Source organism: Cyprinus carpio, chromosome A6, assembly GCF_018340385.1.
Source record: "Cyprinus carpio isolate SPL01 chromosome A6, ASM1834038v1, whole genome shotgun sequence".
In the NCBI taxonomy this organism is placed as follows: domain Eukaryota; kingdom Metazoa; phylum Chordata; class Actinopteri; order Cypriniformes; family Cyprinidae; genus Cyprinus; species Cyprinus carpio.
The window spans coordinates 21,922,693-21,942,873 of NC_056577.1; the positions used below are offsets into that span (position 1 = coordinate 21,922,693).

The 20,181-nt window shown below is 36.0% G+C and overlaps 2 protein-coding genes across 5 annotated transcripts; both read right to left on the bottom strand.

The window, feature by feature from the left end:
- Window positions 1-2,382: 2,382 nt before the first annotated feature.
- LOC109091400 (mesoderm induction early response protein 1-like) lies at window positions 2,383-9,388 on the bottom strand. Of its 3 annotated transcripts, none has more exons than XM_019105156.2 (13): window positions 9,241-9,388; window positions 8,780-8,807; window positions 8,431-8,582; window positions 8,171-8,305; window positions 7,965-8,082; window positions 7,134-7,189; window positions 6,973-7,045; window positions 6,715-6,866; window positions 6,538-6,619; window positions 5,805-5,899; window positions 5,516-5,643; window positions 4,253-4,383; window positions 2,383-3,939 (listed from the first exon to the last, which is right to left on the bottom strand). In XM_019105156.2, the coding sequence occupies exons 1-13, from the start codon at window positions 9,247-9,249 to the stop codon at window positions 3,668-3,670; spliced, it is 1,431 nt and encodes a 476-aa protein (XP_018960701.2). In that variant the 5' UTR covers window positions 9,250-9,388; the 3' UTR covers window positions 2,383-3,667. The 3 variants fall into 3 exon arrangements, with proteins under 3 accessions (XP_018960701.2, XP_042614376.1, XP_042614377.1); XM_042758442.1 differs by lacking the exon at window positions 9,241-9,388 and adding an exon at window positions 8,879-9,221; XM_042758443.1 differs by lacking the exon at window positions 9,241-9,388 and adding an exon at window positions 8,879-9,219 and having other exon boundaries at window positions 5,516-5,562.
- Window positions 9,389-11,652: 2,264 nt separating this feature from the next.
- Window positions 11,653-19,783, bottom strand: LOC109091398 (UDP-N-acetylglucosamine/UDP-glucose/GDP-mannose transporter-like). Of its 2 annotated transcripts, none has more exons than XM_042758444.1 (12): window positions 19,503-19,783; window positions 18,774-18,807; window positions 18,577-18,663; window positions 18,301-18,368; window positions 18,136-18,207; window positions 17,961-18,029; window positions 17,622-17,724; window positions 16,658-16,750; window positions 15,540-15,607; window positions 13,191-13,269; window positions 13,028-13,110; window positions 11,653-12,935 (listed from the first exon to the last, which is right to left on the bottom strand). In XM_042758444.1, exons 1-12 carry the CDS (start codon window positions 19,646-19,648, stop codon window positions 12,827-12,829), a joined length of 1,011 nt encoding a protein of 336 aa, XP_042614378.1. In that variant the 5' UTR covers window positions 19,649-19,783; the 3' UTR covers window positions 11,653-12,826. The 2 variants fall into 2 exon arrangements, with proteins under 2 accessions (XP_042614378.1, XP_042614379.1); XM_042758445.1 differs by having other exon boundaries at window positions 19,592-19,724.
- Window positions 19,784-20,181: the final 398 nt, after the last annotated feature.

The following is a 20,181-nucleotide window of genomic DNA, read 5'->3' on the forward strand; positions in this document are numbered from 1 at the left end:
AGCCGTTAGAAATCACAGAAGACGTTGCGCGCGGCCGGTGTACGGAAGCCTGTAAGCTTTAAACTCGCTCTCGCAAATGCTTGATGGCTCTTAAAAATAAACATTTATCGTTTTGTTTTACTTAATTTTAATAAAGATATGAGACCTGGAGAAAGTCTGCAGTATTTTTTATTGGCACAATAAAATGAATCTTAACATAGTCATAGTTAAACAAATAACACTGTAAAATAAAACGTTATACAATTATATGTAAATAATATCTATAATAGTATAAATGTTTTAATAAGTTATGAAATTTGTTTGTAATGTTATGTTATATTTATGGTTCATTGGCCGCTGCTTATGCTGTGATTATGCGGTCCGTTAAGCAAGAACGCAGCACATCTCAATACTCGTAATGGTGTGTTCTCGCGTCCTTCCGAGTTCGTTCTTCCAAGGAAGCTTAGCAAGACCGGTCTCCACGAGAACGCAAGTCCGTTCTTTGCGTTCTTGGAATTGAGAAACAGCCACAATGAACCAATACCAACAGATGTCACGGCACCCCAAATCATCTCTGACTTCAGAAACTTGGACTTTGGATTCTGTGCCTCTCCAGCCTACCTCCAGACTCTGCGCTTGATTTCCAAATGAAATGCAAAATTTACTTTCATCTGAAAAGAGGACTTTGGACCACTGAGCAACAGTCCAGTTCTTTTCTCCTCACCCCAGGTGAGATGCTTCTGACGTTTTTTTTTTTTTTTTTTTCTGGTTCAGGAGTGGCTTGGTTCTAGGAATGTGACAGCTGTAGCTCTTTTCCTGAAGACGTCTGAGCATGGTGACTCTTGATGCGCTGACTCTGGCTTCAGTCCACTCCTTGTGAAGCTCTCCCAAGTTCTTGAATCGGCTTCTCCTGACAGTCTTCCCAAGGCTGTGGTCATCCCTGTTGCTTTTGCACCATTTCCTACCACACTTTTTCCTTCCAGTCAACTTCCTATGAATATATTTTGATACAGCACTCTGTGAACAGCCAGCCCTTTCAGCAATGACCTTCTGTGGCTTACCCTCCTTGTGGAGGGTGTCGATGATCGTCTTCTGGACAACTGTCAAGTCAGTAGTCTTTCCCATAATTGTGGTTGCATGTTCTCAAAATTAATCAAACTAATCAAGCTCAAAATGGAATATTCTAATAAGTCGTAACCATCAGAATTAAAACAAAACAAAAAAAAACGCTTGAAATATTTCACTTTGTGTGCAATGAATCTAGAATATAAGAAAGTTTGCTTTTTTTAAATTAAATTACAAAAAATAAAGACCTTTTCCATGATATCATAATTTTTTGAGATGCACCTGTACAGCACTCCGGACTAACAAAAACAACAACATGACAGACGATTTTCCGAAAGTAAATACACTAAATACTAAATATTATTAGAAAAATAATGCACACCTTAGGTGTAACGGCCACTAATCACCACCTCGGGTGTGCATTATTTTTCTAATAATTAAACGGCCCGTCGTCAATTATTCCTTACATATGGGCGTTTTTTTATTTTTGTACCCATCCAATATTTTGAGGAGACAAGTAGCCTACTGCCTCCCTTGCCTCCCTGTTTATGTAAATTCAATAAATATATAAAAGTCAGTATACTTGATCCGTACTGGTCCAACATGTACATTTCATATTGACATCTCGTATTGTCTCGAAATGTTCCATTGTCACTTCTTCCATGTTTATGTTCATTTGCACTTCTCATCTTCACATCTGTGTCATGTGTTGGCTCTCCAGTTTTATTCTATTCTATTGTGAACTACACTCTTCCACTGTGAATGGAGCCAGCAGCTGAGGGGTCTCCAACAACAAGTGTTCCCCAGAGAGCTGCGAACAGATACATCTGTAGAACAAAGCCGCAATGCTTTTGTGAAGCCAAACGGTACACTCTATGTTTAGTATTCCTGGAACATTTCAGCAGCGGTCGGGTCATGTTCCGCTTTTGATATATAGACTTCGGTCCTAAGCTGCACATCTTGATATGTGGCATTGGTTTTCTCCTGTGGCTCACTCAGAAAAATAAAATAAATTAAAAATAAAAAGCAGATAATTTCTCTAGCTTATTATAAAGTATGCAATCGGTTCTTTAAAAAAAAGAGGCATTGTAGTAAGTCTGGTGCAATTAGTGTTCATTGTGTATTCAGCCTTCAAATAGTTTGGGGACCTCGTGAGGCGAGTAAATGACCATTTTCATTTTTTATTTACTTTGCAATCTTAGCATTACCATCCAAAGACGGTAAATATGAGTTGTATGTGGTCCTCATGGATTACCATTTAGCCCTTTGGGCATTTAAGCCCATGTTACCCCATTCTGTGAAATAATGTGCTTAGGATAAAACAAGAAATGAATGTGATTCTTTTTTTTTTCCAGCTATATTAAGAGCAACACTGACACCTGCTGTTCAGGTATGTGAATGGTCAACAAACAAACAAAGGCTCTTTGACCATATGACCAATTCAACATTTAAAAGGTCAATTTGCTTGGCATCTAGTCAGACCTTATAAAATACAGGATGACAGATAAAAACAAACCACTAGAAAAGATAGATTCTCTAAAATAAGAACTGCGTAATAGCTTTATTCAGCATACAATCCCCTCCACTAAAATGTGGTAATGAGGTGACACTTAAGTAATCACAAAAGACTATATGGATTTAGGTAAACAGTCTGAGTTTATGAATGAGTAGTTCACTAATTGAAACTGACAACTATTTGGCACGCTATAATGCTTCTGTACTGATTTTCCTGAGCTATGCAGACATGGATGACAACCAATTCATGGAAACTGTAGATTCCACTTTCCTCTACCATTTCTGACAAGAATAACAGAGGTCCTAGAAAAACGTAAAAAAAAAAAAAAAAAAAATTATCTTAAGTATGGGTTGACATTATCAGTGAGAAAATGAATAAATAGCACCCATCATTTCTGCTTTGCCTTTTAAATTAAACACTACAGGCTCCGGCTTATACAAATATACTCTATATACTGGCCTCATGCGTCACCAATATCTGATTAAAAAAAATAAATAGCTATCAAATACAAAAATAAGACCGTTTTTCATATAAAGAGAAAATATCTTCTAAAAATACTTTGTTAAAAGACCAAAATCAACCATTCACTTTGGTTAAGTAGGAAATTCCGAAATGAAAAGGATGGAATGTTGCAGTGTTAGAAATTACATTTTTACAACTGCCTGAATTATTCAAAATGTTCCATACACAAAAGTGTATTTTTTATAATACTTTTAGATTTCAAATATTTACAGTATTATACTTCTTATAAAATCAAGAGGGCTTTTCCATAGCGTTCATTTACAGCTAGAGCAATGTTATGCACACCAAATGACAGAAGCCTCACAATAAAATACAGTCAGCTGTTCCTTTCAAACAACCTAGAGAAAACACAATAACATTGATCATCTTAATAAATAGTGCTGCAGAGTTGACTGTCTGACATGACAGTCTTTCAAGAGTGTTTGCGATATGAACTGAGCTCAGCGACGGTATTGTGAAAGGACAGAAATGTTCTTCATTTGCATCTCTGAAATTCCCACACACAGCTACCTTCACGCTAAAAACAGGGCCTGTATCAACCCCTCAGGAGTTCCTTGTCTTTTTTTCTAAGTTTCTGCTGGTGAGTCAGACGATTTCTGTTTTGTTGTGGGTGACAGACCCTTCACTGCTGGGGTCTGTGTCAGTCCTAAGCCTTTTGAGAGGTCGTTCACAGTGTTCATCTTCCTCTTCCTGTTTGACTGTGATCTCCATGACTTGTGTGCTCAGGCTGCTGGCGTCAGGGTTAGAGCAGGGTGGTGACTTTGCTGAGGAAATATCTGGACACGTGGCAGAGCCGTTTGTCTGAGAGGTCTCATCTGTGACACAGAGAAGGGGCTCAGAGGAATGGCTCCCTACACCTGTGAAATCAACAAAATTACATTTAAAATTGTGTTGTTAAAAACACACAATACATTTAACATTTAATATTAAATCTTTTTTTTTTTTTTGATTAACTCACTTAATGAAGAAAAAAAAACACTGTCTATATATATATATATATATATCTATATATATATATATATATCTATAGATATATCTATATATATATATATATATATATATATATATATATATATATATATATATATATATATATATATATCTATAGATATATATATCTATATATATATAGTTAATTTTTTTTTTTTTTAAGAGTCTGATGAGCCTGACCGTTCTGTGCATTTGAGTCGCTCTCAGGCTCTGATGGGTGTTTGCTCTTGCTGGAAGAGGTGGGAAGTGAAGATGAAGATCCACTGGACTCAGAGCTCTCCCTCGCATCCAAAATACACTCCACATAATCCCTGTAATGCCAAACAAACACCAGGCAGGATATGACCTTACACAATCTGATTCTATATACACAGAGTTTAATTAGAGGAATTAGACTTGTGACCTTTAAGGCCCCGGTATACTTCAAACAAAAAGAAGTTCGAAAAAGCTGAGTGACGGTATACTGTTTTCGAACATTCCGACACCCCCGCGCTGCTGGAGGTGGGGTGTAAATTAATCTAAACATGCTTTGCGATGCTCAAGTGTATGCCCTAAACCCAACAACGATGAAATTATGAAGTGTAGGCAATCTAGTTGTGAGACGGGCCCAAATGGTCAGAATATTATAGACAAAAGAATAATGATTAGCCGCAGTTCAGAGTCAAGTATCATGTTTGCAATACAAAAGAACCATAATCAGTCCTTTATAAAAAGTGTGAATGTCTCAAAGTCTGTAAAACTTTAGCATGATAAATATTGGAGTCATTCTTTTACTTTATTTTATTAGTGTTCATTTATTATATTCAATTGGGTAAATTGTTACACCTTTTTATATGTTATGTTAAGACAAAGGTTTATTGTTGTATGTTCGTTTGGCATTTCATTTATTGTATACCCTTTATATTCGCTTACTGAAAGAACAACAGCAGCAGCAGTATGGTGTAAAATTTATTTGAAACGCTTGTATTTGGTACTTGCTACCTTATATCTTTACTCTTTCCTTTAACTCTTTTCATGGCTTTGGAAAACTTCTCGGATTTTTCTCTACGTCGCTTTTTGCATATCTCCGGGTCGTTGGTTCCAAGCTTTGTTGCAATTTTTTCTAGGAATTAAATGCTTTCTCTGAATCTTTAAAGTCTCTCCGCGAGTGATCGTACAAGTGCAGATATATTTGTGCCAGCTCAGCTATTCGACACTCCAGTGTTCATGTTGCTAGTGACTAGGCCGGAGATATTGTACTCTCTTGCCTGACCTCCATTGAATGAGAAATGAGAAAAAAAAGACGTCAAAGAAGGTGGAGTTTCAGAACACACCCACCGATTGCTTAACTGCCACGGACCAATAGAAACTTAAAGGTGTTTAGGAGCTGAAACAAATTCCCCAGTATTCCCCCCCATATATCGGGGCCTTTAATGTGCCACACAGTGCTGATGAGAGACTTACAAAACTCCAGGACGAAGACTGTATTTTCTTTTTCCAAGCTTGGTTTGCTGTGCAAAGAAATCATAACGCTCAGATTTCTTCCACATGTAATAAAAGGCCACACATTCCCCTACAGATCTAGTTCTCACCTGGAAAAGTTTAATTAAGTAACAATTACCTAAGTGAACAATAAAAAACAGCCAAGTTCACCAAATGATTACTCTAAATTATTCAATAATCGAACGGTAAAAATTGTATAACAATTCGATCCTATCAGGTTTTGGAATGGGGAATGTCACTAAACACTAACCTTATTTGCTTGTATTGAGCTAAAATCTTTTCCGTAAGCGTTGAGTCCTTGCTCAAAACCTCGACACTCCTCTTCCATCCAAACTGACATTTCCTCTGAGGGAGAGAGAGACTTTAGTTAAGGTGACACATTGAGAGAATGTTGACTGACGTGCCGAGAGCTCCTTGGAGCATTTTACACTTCCCAAAATAACATTCTGAAGCTGTTAAAACATTCAAATATTTTTAATCTGATTAAATGTATGTTGGTTAATCATACCAATATTTGATGCACGTTAAGATAATTCAAGGAAAGATAATTCAGGAACATTATTGTGGCACAAGAGTATTGCACTGAATATACAGTACATTATAAAAAATGACTGTAGAAGTTAATATATTGTTTGTTCTATTTCCATTTCATTTTGCAATATGTTCTAGAGAACACACAATGAGTAGTATTGGCATCACTTTGATGTTTGAAAATACAACTTTTAACCAATCTCCATTACTTTTTGATTTATTTTACAAAATACTTCAGTTTGTTTTAAGCATAAACTCACAGATTTTTGTTTACTTTTTCAAGACTTTAAATGTGCATCTCAAGTAAATATATCTTGATTTAAGGATGTCTACATATCTGTATTGGAAAAAAAAGAGGTAGATATTCATTTTCTGTAATGCACTCAATTTGTGGATGGCTGAATTAAGAAACCCTATAACATTAACTAACATCATCTTTTACACACACTCACCTTTGGCAGACTTCACATTAAATTTCAGTCTTCTTAAAGCTTCTTCTGCATTAAAATTGCATTTAAACAATTCATAAAGAGCCTGAAATTTAAGCAAAGAGATTGCTATTACAACATGATCTCAAAAGGGAATCGTTGATATGATTTAAGTAAATATGTCATTGGATGGTGACCTGCCTGTTCATTGTCTTTGATGTGAGATCCTTCAGGAATTGCATGGACACCAGTCTCTTCTCCGCTGCATTTAGAAGCCTTGGATAAAAACTCTACAACCTTTTCTTCTGGAATTAACTCCGGATTCCACAAAAGCTGATCATCATTCTCGTACACTACATTTATAGGAGACAAGCAGAAGAACAAAAATGTGTATGTATAACATATGTATTAAATATATACACATCACATCTAAATAAGTATATCATTCAGTTTTGTCACCTTTTTCGTTGTCCTTATATCTGCAAAGGCCAACAGGAGTCTGTGCTTGATACATTGAACCGACCATTATCTCCTGTGAATGACAAGAAAAAAAATTCATGTTTGAAACCTTAAAAAAAAAAGGGTGAAAAAAACATGAGAGAAAATAATCTAAAATCTACCTTCTTCCAATCTTCAGATGGAATATAATCATCATCTTCTGATTCTTCCTCATCCCCTATAAAACAAAAAGTCACATGGAGCCTGATCTAGTTAGACACCATCTGCTGGTCCTACGAGACATGTACTACATGAAAAACTATTTATTTATTTATTTTTTTTTGTAAAATGAACAATCTGATGTGTATGGAAGCCTGTTTCTGCCATGGTCTGCATGGGATATTTTTTTTTTTTTTTTTAAAGTAATTGATAAAAAGGTATTTTTTTTAAGGTATTAATTTTATTTCATTTATTTTTATTTTTTTTGGAGTTTATATCACGCAATCCTGACTTTTTCCTCCACATTCTACGTTTAGATTTCTGACTTTTTTCTGCTAAATTTTACGTTTACAAAATTGTTTTTTGCCTTCACCACAATATACAATATTAAGTGAAAGTCGTGACATTTGTCAAGTATGGTGACCCATACTCGAAATTGGTGCTCTGCATTTAACCCATCCAAGTGCACACACACAGCAGTGAGAAGTGAACACACCGTGAACACACACCCGGAGCAGTGGGCAGCTATATCCAGCGCCCGGGGAGCAACTGGGGGTTCAGTGCCTTGCTCAAGGGCACTTCAGCCATGGGTACTGAGGGTGGAAGAGAGCGCTGTTCATTCACTCCCTCCCACCTACAACTCCTGCCAGCACCGAGACTCGAACCTGCGACCTTCTGGTTACAAGTCCAAATCTCTAACCATTAGGCCACAGCTGCCCCCTAAAAACAAGGATTCATAGAGGAAACAAGCTTTCATATATATGTAACATGCTATAGTGTTCTTATGATCATACCTTTACAGTAATTGGATGGCCGAGGGTAGAGGAGTTGAGCTGTGCTGTGAGAAACACTGCAGGACAGAGGCTCCTCACCAGGCGACTGCACATCCTCATCCTCTTGATCAGAAAGCTCCTGACAGCCACAAAAATGATTGGTTGATTTTACTATGCTAATGCATACAAAAACATACAGATTCATTGTTTTTCATGTAGATCTTTACTTTGAGTTTACTATGGCTGCTGCAATTATTCTCTGAAGAATCCTCCTCTTGAACGTCTCCATCTTCCTCCTCTGGAGACCCACCAGTGCTGTAGCCATACAGTTTCAGAAGCTCCTCAATGGGCATCTCACCCTCCTACCAAACCAGAGAGCAGTAAAGTCATGAATCAACACCTGTGAAGGTTATTTAATGAGCCTCTTCATATCATCATAAACGTATGTATTAAAATAATAATATAAAAAAAATCTGATGGTCCATACTCGAGTGAGGTCATCAATTTCAGCACTGAAGTTGGTCTCTCCCTCCAGTCTTTCCTCTTCTTCCAATGTCCGCTCATCATCAAAGTCATGTACGAGCATGTCTGCTGAAGGATCAAAGTCTCGGTCCTCATGCTGGACCACTCCATGTGCTCCTATTTAACAGACATTTCTTATTTTTATTAATATAATTATCTATTCTATACACAGAGAGAGATACACACTAATAATATCTACACACACTATATTAAATATACACAAATTATACTACACATTAATTTAATGCGAGCTTTGATGCAGCCTACATTAATTTTGTTTTTGCTAGTAACATAAAAATAACTGAAATATTTACCGCCAGAGCCTGGACCACTTAAGGAGGGCTGGAAAGAAAATAATACATTTTAATTATATGAACAAAAACCATAAGAGAAAACATGATAAGTTACATGACCTGAATCTGACTATGAATTATCATCTACAGTCAGAGGTAAAGCACGTATAACCTCATGTTAAGGTATGAGACTAGAAATAACAGGGTGCAGTGGGTTATAATTTATTAGGCACTGTTGTTTTTTCTTAATAAAAGCAGACTAGGAATATACTGGATGTGAGTTTGGCGCTCAGGCAACAAGTTAGCTGCTAGCTGCTAACACATTCAAATTGGGCGCCCTAAGTATTTAGGGCTGAACGTTAAGAAACACGTCATCGTTGAAATATTTAAAATTAGAAATTAAGTTCAATTTAATTAGAAGGTTGCACTGACTGCGCAAGTGCGTTATTTGCTGCAATTTGTAATGTTTCTCTTAACGTTACCTCCGCCATAGTTGTTGTAGGTTCTGTGAAGCCAGCGATAATAAATGTGTTGAAAATTAGTTGAGCCACACTACTGTGGTGAATACTACAAAATAAAAGTCCTGTCACCACCCAAACACTGCGCAAAGCTGGCCAGTTACTGTCAGTATAATATCTGGAAAACGTAACGGTTAAAGTGTATTTCAAAATTCGCCTTCCCTCTCATTACAATATACAACGCATTTTATGATTGTTATTTAAACATGTTAGCAAAATTGAGTAAATGTTATAGCTTTTTTGTACATAGTTTTTTTCTTTTGAGAATCTACCTATTACATTAGAGCTTAAGACTCACTAAGCCAGTTTCAGCAGTCAAAAAAATATTCCCTCATTAATTAGGTTTTACCCATAAAGAAATGAATAGTATGCTAGAATTCAAAAAAAAAAAAAAAAAAAAAAATTTTAAATCATGTACACTCACATTAGAAACACTGGCGTATGTTTTATTTTACATGGAGCAGTCACGTCATGTGTGCTTGCTTCTAGACATCCCATAAGCAGCCAAATAGAATATGGTATGTTTTGTAGAATTAAAACCTAGATGAGATGGCTTTATGTAACAAATAACATATAAACAACCCTAGAGAAAGCATTACGCTATTTATTGCCACAGAAGCAATAGACAACATGAAAAATGAAAAAGGTTTGTACTTTGGTCAACATTAGAAAATGACATAATACATATTATTTGAGCTGAGGTATTTTAAATGTTATACACATCCCGTTTCTCACTGATACGATCACAGAGAATTTACAGATATGAAACTGACAAGTTGAACACATAAAATACTTCTGCAGCAACAATATATCATCGGTGCTGTAAAATAAAGCACAGATCATCCATAAAATTAAAATCTCTGGACAAAGTGTTCCAAAAAGTGGTATACATAAATGAAAACAGACATTCATTCGGTAACCACAGAATGCATCAGCTTTTCCAGATGTACAAGTATAGCACAAGAAATAACTGAGAAATGTATGATAATTTCAGACTAGCATTTCGGATTCTATTAAAAATACATCAGACATAAATGTACAGTCATGGCCAAAAGTTTTGGCAGTGATATAAATTGTGTTTTGCAAAGTTTGCTGCTTAAAACTGCTGTGGTGCTCAGTCACATTGTTTCTAGATTATCTATCATAGAGTGATCAGATGCCTTTTAAATAATTGCTAAAAGCTTAATTGGCCAAAAATGTACTTTTCACAAAAAAAAACATATTTAACTGTTTTTTGATCCTGGAACAAAAGACCAGTTAACATTAATCGACTAATCATATCAGTAGCACATGTGAAAGTGTGAATGAGTACTAGTTAAGTGAAATCACTATCAAACTAATTAGATTGTAAGAGCAGACTGATTGCTATAAAAGGAGGGTAGAAGCGCTTCCAATCATTGTGTTCTTGTTAGCAAAGGTTACCTCCAAAAAACACATGCTGCCATCATCGCTTTGCATCAAAATGGCCTCACATGCAAGGAAATTGCTACAAAGAATATTGCACCTGAAATAACCATTTAACGGATCATCTAGAAGTTCAAGGAGAGAGGTTCTGCTGCAGTGAAGAAGTCTTCATGATGTTCCAGAGTGTCCAGTAAACACCAGGACCGTCTCCTCCTGAGGAGTCAGCTCGAGTCACCAGCAGTGCAGAACTTGCTCAGGAATGGGAGCAGGTTGGTGTGAGAGCATCTGCACACACAGCGAGGCCGAGACTTGAAGCAAAGAAGCCACTTCTCTCCAAGAAAAACATCAAGGACAAACTAAAATTCTGCAGGAAGTACAAGGATTGGACAGCAGAAGACTGGTGCAAAGTTATTTTCTCTGATGAAGCTCCCTTCAGACTGTTTGGGACATCTGGAAAATTGATTGTTCGGAGAAGAAAAGGTGAACGCTACCATGAGTCCTGTGTTGTGCCAACAGCGAAGCATCCTGAGAGCATCCATGTGTGGGTTTCGTTTAAACCAAGGGAGTGTGCTTTCTCATAATTCTGCCCCCCAAAAAAACACTGCCATGAATAAAGAATGGTATCAGAACGTCCTGCAAGAGTGACTTCTTCCAACGAACCATGAGCAATTTGGAGATGATCCGTGCATTTTCCAGCATGATGGAGCACCATGTCACAAAGCTAAAGAAGTTAGATAAAGAAGTGGCTCGAAGATCATTACATTGAAATTTTGGATACTTTGGATGTCAGTCCCATAGAGAACCTGTGGTCAGTCCTCAAAAGACAAGTGGACAAGCAGAAGCCCAAAAATTGTGATCAACTCTGAGAACTAATAATGCAAAAATGGAGTCATCAGTCAGGATTTGGCCCAGAAGCTAATATCCAGTATGCCAGAGCGAAATGACAAGGTTATGAAAAACAAGGATCAACACTGTAAATATTGATTCATTTATTTGGCAATAAAATCCTTTAAAACTGATATGCTTATCATCGTTTTTCAGTATACCATAGAAACGTGGAAAAATAAATCTACAAATACTGAAGCAGCAAACTTTGCAAAACACAAAATTTGTCACTGCCAAAACTTTTGGCCATGACTGTAGGAGACATTCTCATTTTCTTATTTGCCCAAAGGCAGCAACATTAAACAAGACAGATCAACATACTGAAATGTTTGTGTATACTGTATTACAATGTTCCTGCAAAAACTAATCCATTTTAAATCACTGACAAATGAGAAAACCTGTAAACTGTTCAAGTGCAATTACTACACCATTTGCGTTTATAATAATGCTTCCATCAGTACAAAACAGTTACTGCATCCCATTCCCAAATACAAAAAAATACAAAAGCCATTTTAAGAATTTGTCCAGTTGAACACCGTGTACCACTGAGAACACTTAACACAAAATACTGCTCTTTAAAGCTTGTTATCAAAAGACTTATATCAAACATCTACTTAAGCTGCACACATATACCTTGTTTTACACATTCAAACACTCGCTTTCCATTCATCACTCAGGTTTTGAAGGAACATTCCTGTAAATCTCAAGTTGTGTACAGGGTATGAGAACTGTCACAAGACTATTTAATCAAATGTATCTAAACTCCCTTTTTATAGCTAGAATAAACACTTTACAAACAATACAATCCAATTCACAAACCTAGCAATAAAAAATAAAATAAAATAAAAAACAACTCATGAAAATTAACAGCCTTACTGACTAAAACCCATCTTAAAAAGAGCTCTTTAATAGACAATACAAAAGGTGTTTCAACACTTATGACAGTCCTCATTCCCAATTTGTGGCAAGTGTCCAACATTGCAGGACACAAACCATCAGTGTAACACAGACACCACTTCTTAACAGAAGTGAAAACTAACAGGCAAATATTTACTTTGGAATAACACATTCCAGTATATCTGAAACTTGACTGAATCTTTCATTTGAGACGATGTCCTAACAGCACCTGCAGTATCTTTTTCAGTCAATATCTTCTTATAACTAAAAAAAAAAAAAAAAAAAAAACACATCATCTCAGGAGTGACTTCTTACAAAAACGCATAGTTACAGCCTTGTGCATTATATACGTCAAACAAACTGGTCATACAGACACTTTCCCTTTGACCTCTAGTTTGTTGGTATTCTCGCTCTGTTTGGTGGTCTGCTCCTCTGTAAAGGTAATGTAGGAATACACCAGACTGCCAGCAATACTGAGAAGACAAGTACAGGCAATCAGATCATCAGCGTCACACTAAATCCATGCATCCCATCTGTCCCCTTCTGGGAAAAGCTCACTTCTTACCTGATGTTCAGACCAATGAAGTTAGTCCATGAGAAAATGTAATCTCCTCCAAACACCATTCCAATATATGTCACTAATATATTCTGTAGAGACACAAAAGTTGTTAATATAATAAAAAGCAGGACAAACTGTATCTTTGCAGGTTTAAGAAAGAAACCCTTACTTTTAGGCAGCCGACAATGGTAGTAGTTAGCGCAGAGTTATACTGAGTGCAAAGTACGGTGGAGTACATTAAAATGAACCTGCAAATGTAAAAACAGAAGATGTTTTGTTTAGGAAATCTCTAATGCCTGAAGTCATAAACCTACACTGTGTGTAAAAAAAAAAAAAAAAAAAAAAAAAAAAAAGGTAGCAAAATATTATTTTTATTTTTAATGATTAAGCTTAAACTTATATATAAAAAAGTGACAAAAATAAATAAACATTTTATTGACTGGTGTAATGTTACAACCCCAAATCAGAATTAGTAAACAATGTTTTGTAAAATGCAATGAAATAAATAAATACAAATAAAAAATAAATGTATTTATTACATTTATTATTAACTGATATCATTTTATCACCCCAAATCAGAAAAAGGAAGGATGTTTTGTAAGAATGCAATGAAAACAAGAATCTGTGATTTGTTAATTCTCTTAATCTTTTATTTAATTGACAAAAGTACAAAAAAAAAAAAAAGATTTCCAATGTTTTCACTGACCAACTTAAATGCATTCTGTAAATATAAAAAAATGTTTGATTTTGAAGGCTGCAACACACTCCAGAAAAGTTGGGACAGAGGCAAAATAAAAGTCAAAAGGTTATAGAATGTCCAAAAAAACTGTTTTGAAACGGTTCACAGTAAGAAGGTGAATTGGTAATAGATGAGGGTATCATGTTTGGGTATAAAAGCATAGGAGCATCTCACTCTTTACAAGCAAAGCTGGATCATGGCTCATTACTTTGTGACAAATTTCATGAGAGAAGTGTCAAACAAATCAAAAATCACATTTCTCAATGCAAAATCGCAAAGAATATAGGTCTGCTTGCAGTCCAGATCTTACTCCTATCAAAAATGTTTGACCAGACATGAAAAGGAGAACCAGACAATGACGAACACGGACTGTTGAGCAGCTGAAGTCTTGCATCAAGCGAGAACATTTTTTGCAAAACTTTAACAATTAGTATCTTCAATTCCCAAACGATTAAACATTGTAATTAAAAGGAAAGTTGATGAGACACAGTGTTAAACATGCCTTAGTCCCAACTTTTTTGGAGTGTGTTACAGCCATCAAAATTAAAATTTGTTTATATTTATAAAATATATATTTTTTTTTGGTCAGTGAAAACATTAGATATCTTTTCTTTGTCAATTAAATAAAAGGTTAAAGAGAATGAAATAATCACAGATTCTTGTTTGTATTGCATTTTACAAAACGTCCCCACTTTTTCCTGATTTGGGGTTGTGATATTACCAACTTACTAAAGTATTAAAATGTATTTTGCATTTTCTTTATAATACAGTGACAACCACCAAAAACCCAGATGGCATTAAGAAAGCCACGTGTAAAACCAAAGTTCGGCACACAGCTTTACCCTTCCAAGCTGAGGTAAATACTGTTACACAGAAGGTGTGTGGTGTCATAAAGCATCATGGTAACACACAACACTAAAATAATGCAATAAACAATTTAACAACATAATATATAACCTAAAATGGTGATGTACATAACTGATAAGAAAGCTAAAAAGAAACATACTTCAATGAAAAACAAATCAAAACAATCAAATGTGAAGTGTCACAGGAAATTCTGTGAAATTTCCCTTATGTTTTATTAATTTTTCACCATAAATAGTTAGGGAATTTACTATTAACCAGTTATCACTCTTTAACCATAGCATTTTTATAGTCTTTTAACATTAAAAATGGTTCCTTTTTTTGTTGTGTAAGGGTGGCATCACATTGGCAAAATTTCCAGCAAAATTTTGGACTGTAATTGACTTTCTGTTAGTCAGTGTGGTGAATTCGCACAAACAGCTTAAACATAAGCAAAATCTGCATGGGCAACTTTTCTGGATTTTGTCAGTCAGTGGTAAATGTGACTGCAACTTCTTCATATCATTATACAAGAGGAAACAATCCACAAAAAAAAAAAACATTAACATTAGCTTGTTGTGCATTTACTAGGGCTGTTAGTCAATCAATATCTAATCAGGGGATCAAGGTACTTCTGCAATAAAATAATTTTCCTCAGCACTTAACAAATGTGATCTTACATCTGTACAGAGCACAGGCACTGGCTGGTGTTTGCATTTCTATGATTGATGGAGTTTAATGTGTTGGTGATGTATCATTTGAGCTTTTATGACAATTACATTAGAGTAAAAATTACTTTTAATGATGATTAGTTTTTAATAAATCATACAAACTAAAACACACGAATGCTACTTAATGTATTTAAATCACACAATTAACACATTAACTTTGACAGCCCTAGCATTTACCAAATATAAAGTTCCTATTTTAACTTACCCCATTATACAAGAGAGAATGAATTGACTTATAAAAAGCACATCTGACCAGCCTTCATAATCAAAAGCCTAGGGGGAAAAACAAGACATTTATTGATGCATGGAAGAACACACTAAAAGGAAATAATTGCCTAGAGATCCTTCAATAACACAAACAGAGTGATAACACTAATTAGCCATTCAATTTTAAAATTAGGGAGCTGTTTGTAAGTGAATTTGTAGGTCAAGGTCTTGCATGGTAAAATGTCATAACACAGAGGAGTTTCCACTTTTTTTTCTTCATAGGCTATAATAGTTGAAACTGTAGAGAATGTATTGACATGGTGAGTAAAAAAAAAACAACAGATCCACTCAACCAGTGTAAAAAGAGGTGAAGAACTCACCTAAAAGGAATATACCTAACAAATAACTTCATAAACTACTACATTCACTATGCTAGTTACACTGACTGGTATAATGGTGGCTTTGTGCAAGAAACACACTGCCTCCTGTCTTCTCTCTCCCTCCTGAAGCAGCGTCTGCCAAATAAACTGGGGCCTCCCAATAAACACACTAAGCTAAATAAAATGAGCCATTCATGGAGCAGGGCCCTGTCATCCTAGCCTCCCAAACAACTGAGCCTTGTACTCACATCGCTTTCTCGAAAAGACCAGGATGTAGGACGCTTACGGAAAATACAGTTATTTGCATTCAGGCAGAAATAGATGTGCTGAAATTTATGTCATTCAGCTTGCTATGATTTCAAGAGAATTTATGACAAGCGTGCAATCATTCCAGTTGGCTAATTGTGTGTGTTCTCTGGCAATATGAGCTCACTGCAGCTGAGCAGATGGTGTGTTCGTGGTTGCCAGATCATCTGTGGGTATGAGGTCTTGTTGAGAGATGGACTCTTAGAAATGACTAGAGTCCTGGAGGTTATTTAAGGTGTGGTATGTGAACACAATATATTATATATAAGTGAACATTACCAAACTATCTGCTGTATGTGTACTTCTATTTTTATTCAACACTTTTTTATTAATGAGCCAATATCCATTGCTAGAGAAAACTATACATAAAATTCAAAAATGTTTAAAAATAAGTACAATACAATAAAATAATAATAATAAATGAACTTACCTTATCCATATCCCCTGTGACATGTGCTAATAGCAGTGTTGGAAGAATCATAAATAAGGCATTGTAATAAAGCAGGCCATACTTTCCGAGCTCCTACAGGATAAAAAAATAAATAAATAAAAAAAAGGGGGCGACAAATTAAGGTACAGTAATGCCAAATCAGGATTCCCTCTTCTCTTGCTCCCTCTACACTAGCTGCTCTTTTCTCACAGAGAAAAATCTGAAATGAACCAAAGGTCTTTCTTCAGGAACTGAGCACAAGTTATAACAGGTTGCTAAATTTTGACTTCCGTATTCAAGTTATCAGTGCTTTGGATAAATCTGTATTTCCACATAATCCACATTCTTCAATGAAAACTGTAAACAGTTATAAAACTACTTTCTCTGGAGGCCTCAAATTGAACACACATGACTTCTTTTTTCAGTACAAGCCAGTGGGGAAATGCAATAAACACTGCTCATCATGGTGCCAGCCATCTCCGTTTCATCAAACACAAGAATAGGCATATCTTCTAAATACATTGAAATTGAATCCGTGCTTGAAATGTTAGAACATGCATATGTGAACAAGTTTTTCTCAGACTCGCTACAGTAAAAATGAAAATGTGAAAGCCCTAAAACCAAAGGTTTTTGGCTGTGTTCTGATAGAACTGCGAGTAGGATAGCAAGATGAATAGACTTATATCTCAGAAAAGTGTGGACAAAATGCTACCTAAATCCGTTGTCAAATTTAACGATGCATAGGGAAATAACATTTGTTGTGAATTATTTCATGACATTTTCATTAAACAAACAACATAACTAGCAATTCACAAAAACTGGTGATCCATGAGGAGTTGCTTCATTTTCTGCATGCATAGGAAAGCAGTATATCTCAATTAATGACTGCAGAGAACAGCTGTTGCTTAACTGAGCACTCAAGGTATCTGAGTAACCTCTATCATGAATGTGTTGCTTTCCTTACCTTAGAGTCAAGTTTCTGTTTCACAAAAGCTCCATTGGCAGCAGTTAAGACATCGTTCATTAAAATGAACACGTACCCTTGCAGGTCAAAAGCCAAGTCAGTACTGCACAAGAAATATAAGGGCACTCATCAAACACTGTAAAAAACATATGTGATTAAATGTTTGCAGACTTGGTTGGAATCTTTTCCTCATTCACAATACGACAGTGATGTATAATTAACTTATGTTGCAACACAGTCTAACAAACAATAACTTGAACAATTTGCATGTTTTTCAAACAAACAGCGTCCAAGATAAGGCTGAATTCTATCAAACAATGAGTCACTGGCAACTTTTACCTTGCAGCTACAAAGGCCCCTAGAATCATAGTAAATACTGTCAGCTGAACTGGCAAGGAGAATTTCTTCCTGTAATGACGGACATAATCAGTGATATTTTTATCATCATAATATTAATTAATTAGATATAAGCTATCAGAAACATTAACATAGTAACTGGAGAACTGTCACTTACTTTAACAAGAACCCCTCTGCCAGCATTGTAAAGAGAATAGAAAACCTCCTCAACACTGTAAACATTGGCAGGCTGAAGGAAAGAAAAAAATTAATTTGATACCAATGCATAAAATACAAAACAATAAGGCCGAAGTGTGTAAAGCTGTTAGGTACTGTATCATACTTAAGTCTTTTTGTCCCAAAGAGTCCTGTTATTTGATTCCCTACATACAGAAGAGGTAGCGGAAATGTCTGCAATTGTAAAATAGATAGATATTAAGAAGGCATACAAGAAAGTTGTGAGCAACACTTACAAAGCAACATTTTTTTGGCAGCCCCACAAGCGTATCTTTTCCCATGTCAACAAAAAAAGACTTGCAACACTGTTCTAGAATAAACGTGTTCTTGGGGAAAGCACACGTGACAACACGCACATGTTTAAAGAGCCAGCATTCCTCACCTTTCTAGGTATGCTACCATCAAACTCAGGGAAGGTGATCACCCGGAGGGCCTTTCCCACCCGTAACACAACAACTGTTGCCAGCATCTGCAGAGGAAAGTCACAATATGTACATGACGCTCTGCTCTGTAACGTAATGTGTAAAGCTCAAAATATGGAGAGTGAGAAAAACTTTTATCTGACGAAAGAAAACCCACCTGACCAATGCCAACACATATCGAAGAGGGGAACCTGTTCACAAAAGATTGCTTTTTAGCAAAGTCTAAAAGCACAAATTTTATATTTACGTTTCTTTTCATTATCATAACTGTTGATTGCTATTATAAAATGAACCATCATATGCAATGTAGTGTTTATTGTGAGATTTTTTTATATTATTAATCTACATCCCTGCCTCACTTTAGTCCATACAAAACATTTCTCTTATTTTACAATTAGACTATATATTTACACAGTTTCAGGCTTCTTGCATTTAAAAGGAAAAACAAAACAAAACAAATAATCATCATCATTTTAAATACTTTAAACCAGGTAGTAGCTCACTATGCGTACAAAAATGGGATGTGGTGGTAATGTTACAAAAGTAAAGAGATTGTGCAAGACGGTAATAGCATTCTTGATATAAACCGTTACTGAATGAGTACCATTTGTGGTATTAACATGGTATTATAATAATATTTCTGTATTAACATGGTACTCCTTAAAGAATACTATAGTATCATAATGGTACATGTGCACTTTTTGGTTTAAAAAAAAAAACAGCATCAGTATTACTCTGGATGTTCAAAGCAACCCACTGATTTCAACGGCCTTCTGTAGCACACTGATACTGCTGCAATAATTAAGTTGCCAACTATCCCAAGTATTCTGCATCTAGAGACAGTGAAGCATACAGAGTATGTAACTCCAGTAAAGAGTATTCTTACCTGTAATTTGTCAGGACGCTCTTGTTCACTATAACTATAAGGAAAGAGCTGATTCCATAAAAGCCCGCAACTAAAAGTTTGAAGAGTACCGTCAACTTTGGGTCCGCCATCCCATCCACTTCATTCCTTGGCTCATATTGCTTCATTCTGAACGCAGCGCCTTTCTTCCTCCCCACGTTGACGCCTCTGAACTTCCGCCATGTTTACAGAGCTACGTACGTATACTGTGACGACAACATTCTAATTTACATACGTAAGCGCGGTGCTCTGTCGCCGCCCTGCGGCAGCGGACTGCAAGAGATTTACCCACAAACTAGCGACATAACTCAAGTACACCCATAGACAGAGTACACCCCATGAGTACACCCGGCTGCAGCCTGCAGATCGAGGCGGGGCTGCACGTGTCGCCCCGCCCCATACCTACTCTGATTGGTTCGATCGCCTTTCATAGACATACATGATAGGAAATGTGTGCGTGGTTGGTGTAGGACAGAGTATGTTGTTTAAAAAGCTAAAAACGCTGTGCAGTTTACAAAGCCTTCATTATAATGCACAGTTGTTTATTGTAAACTTGACTCACTATGTCTGATTTATTGAATCACGAGATGTTAGCTGCTGCAAGTTTAATCTTCTGGACCAGTCGAATACACAAATTAATCATTGGGTCATTCTAAAGCGC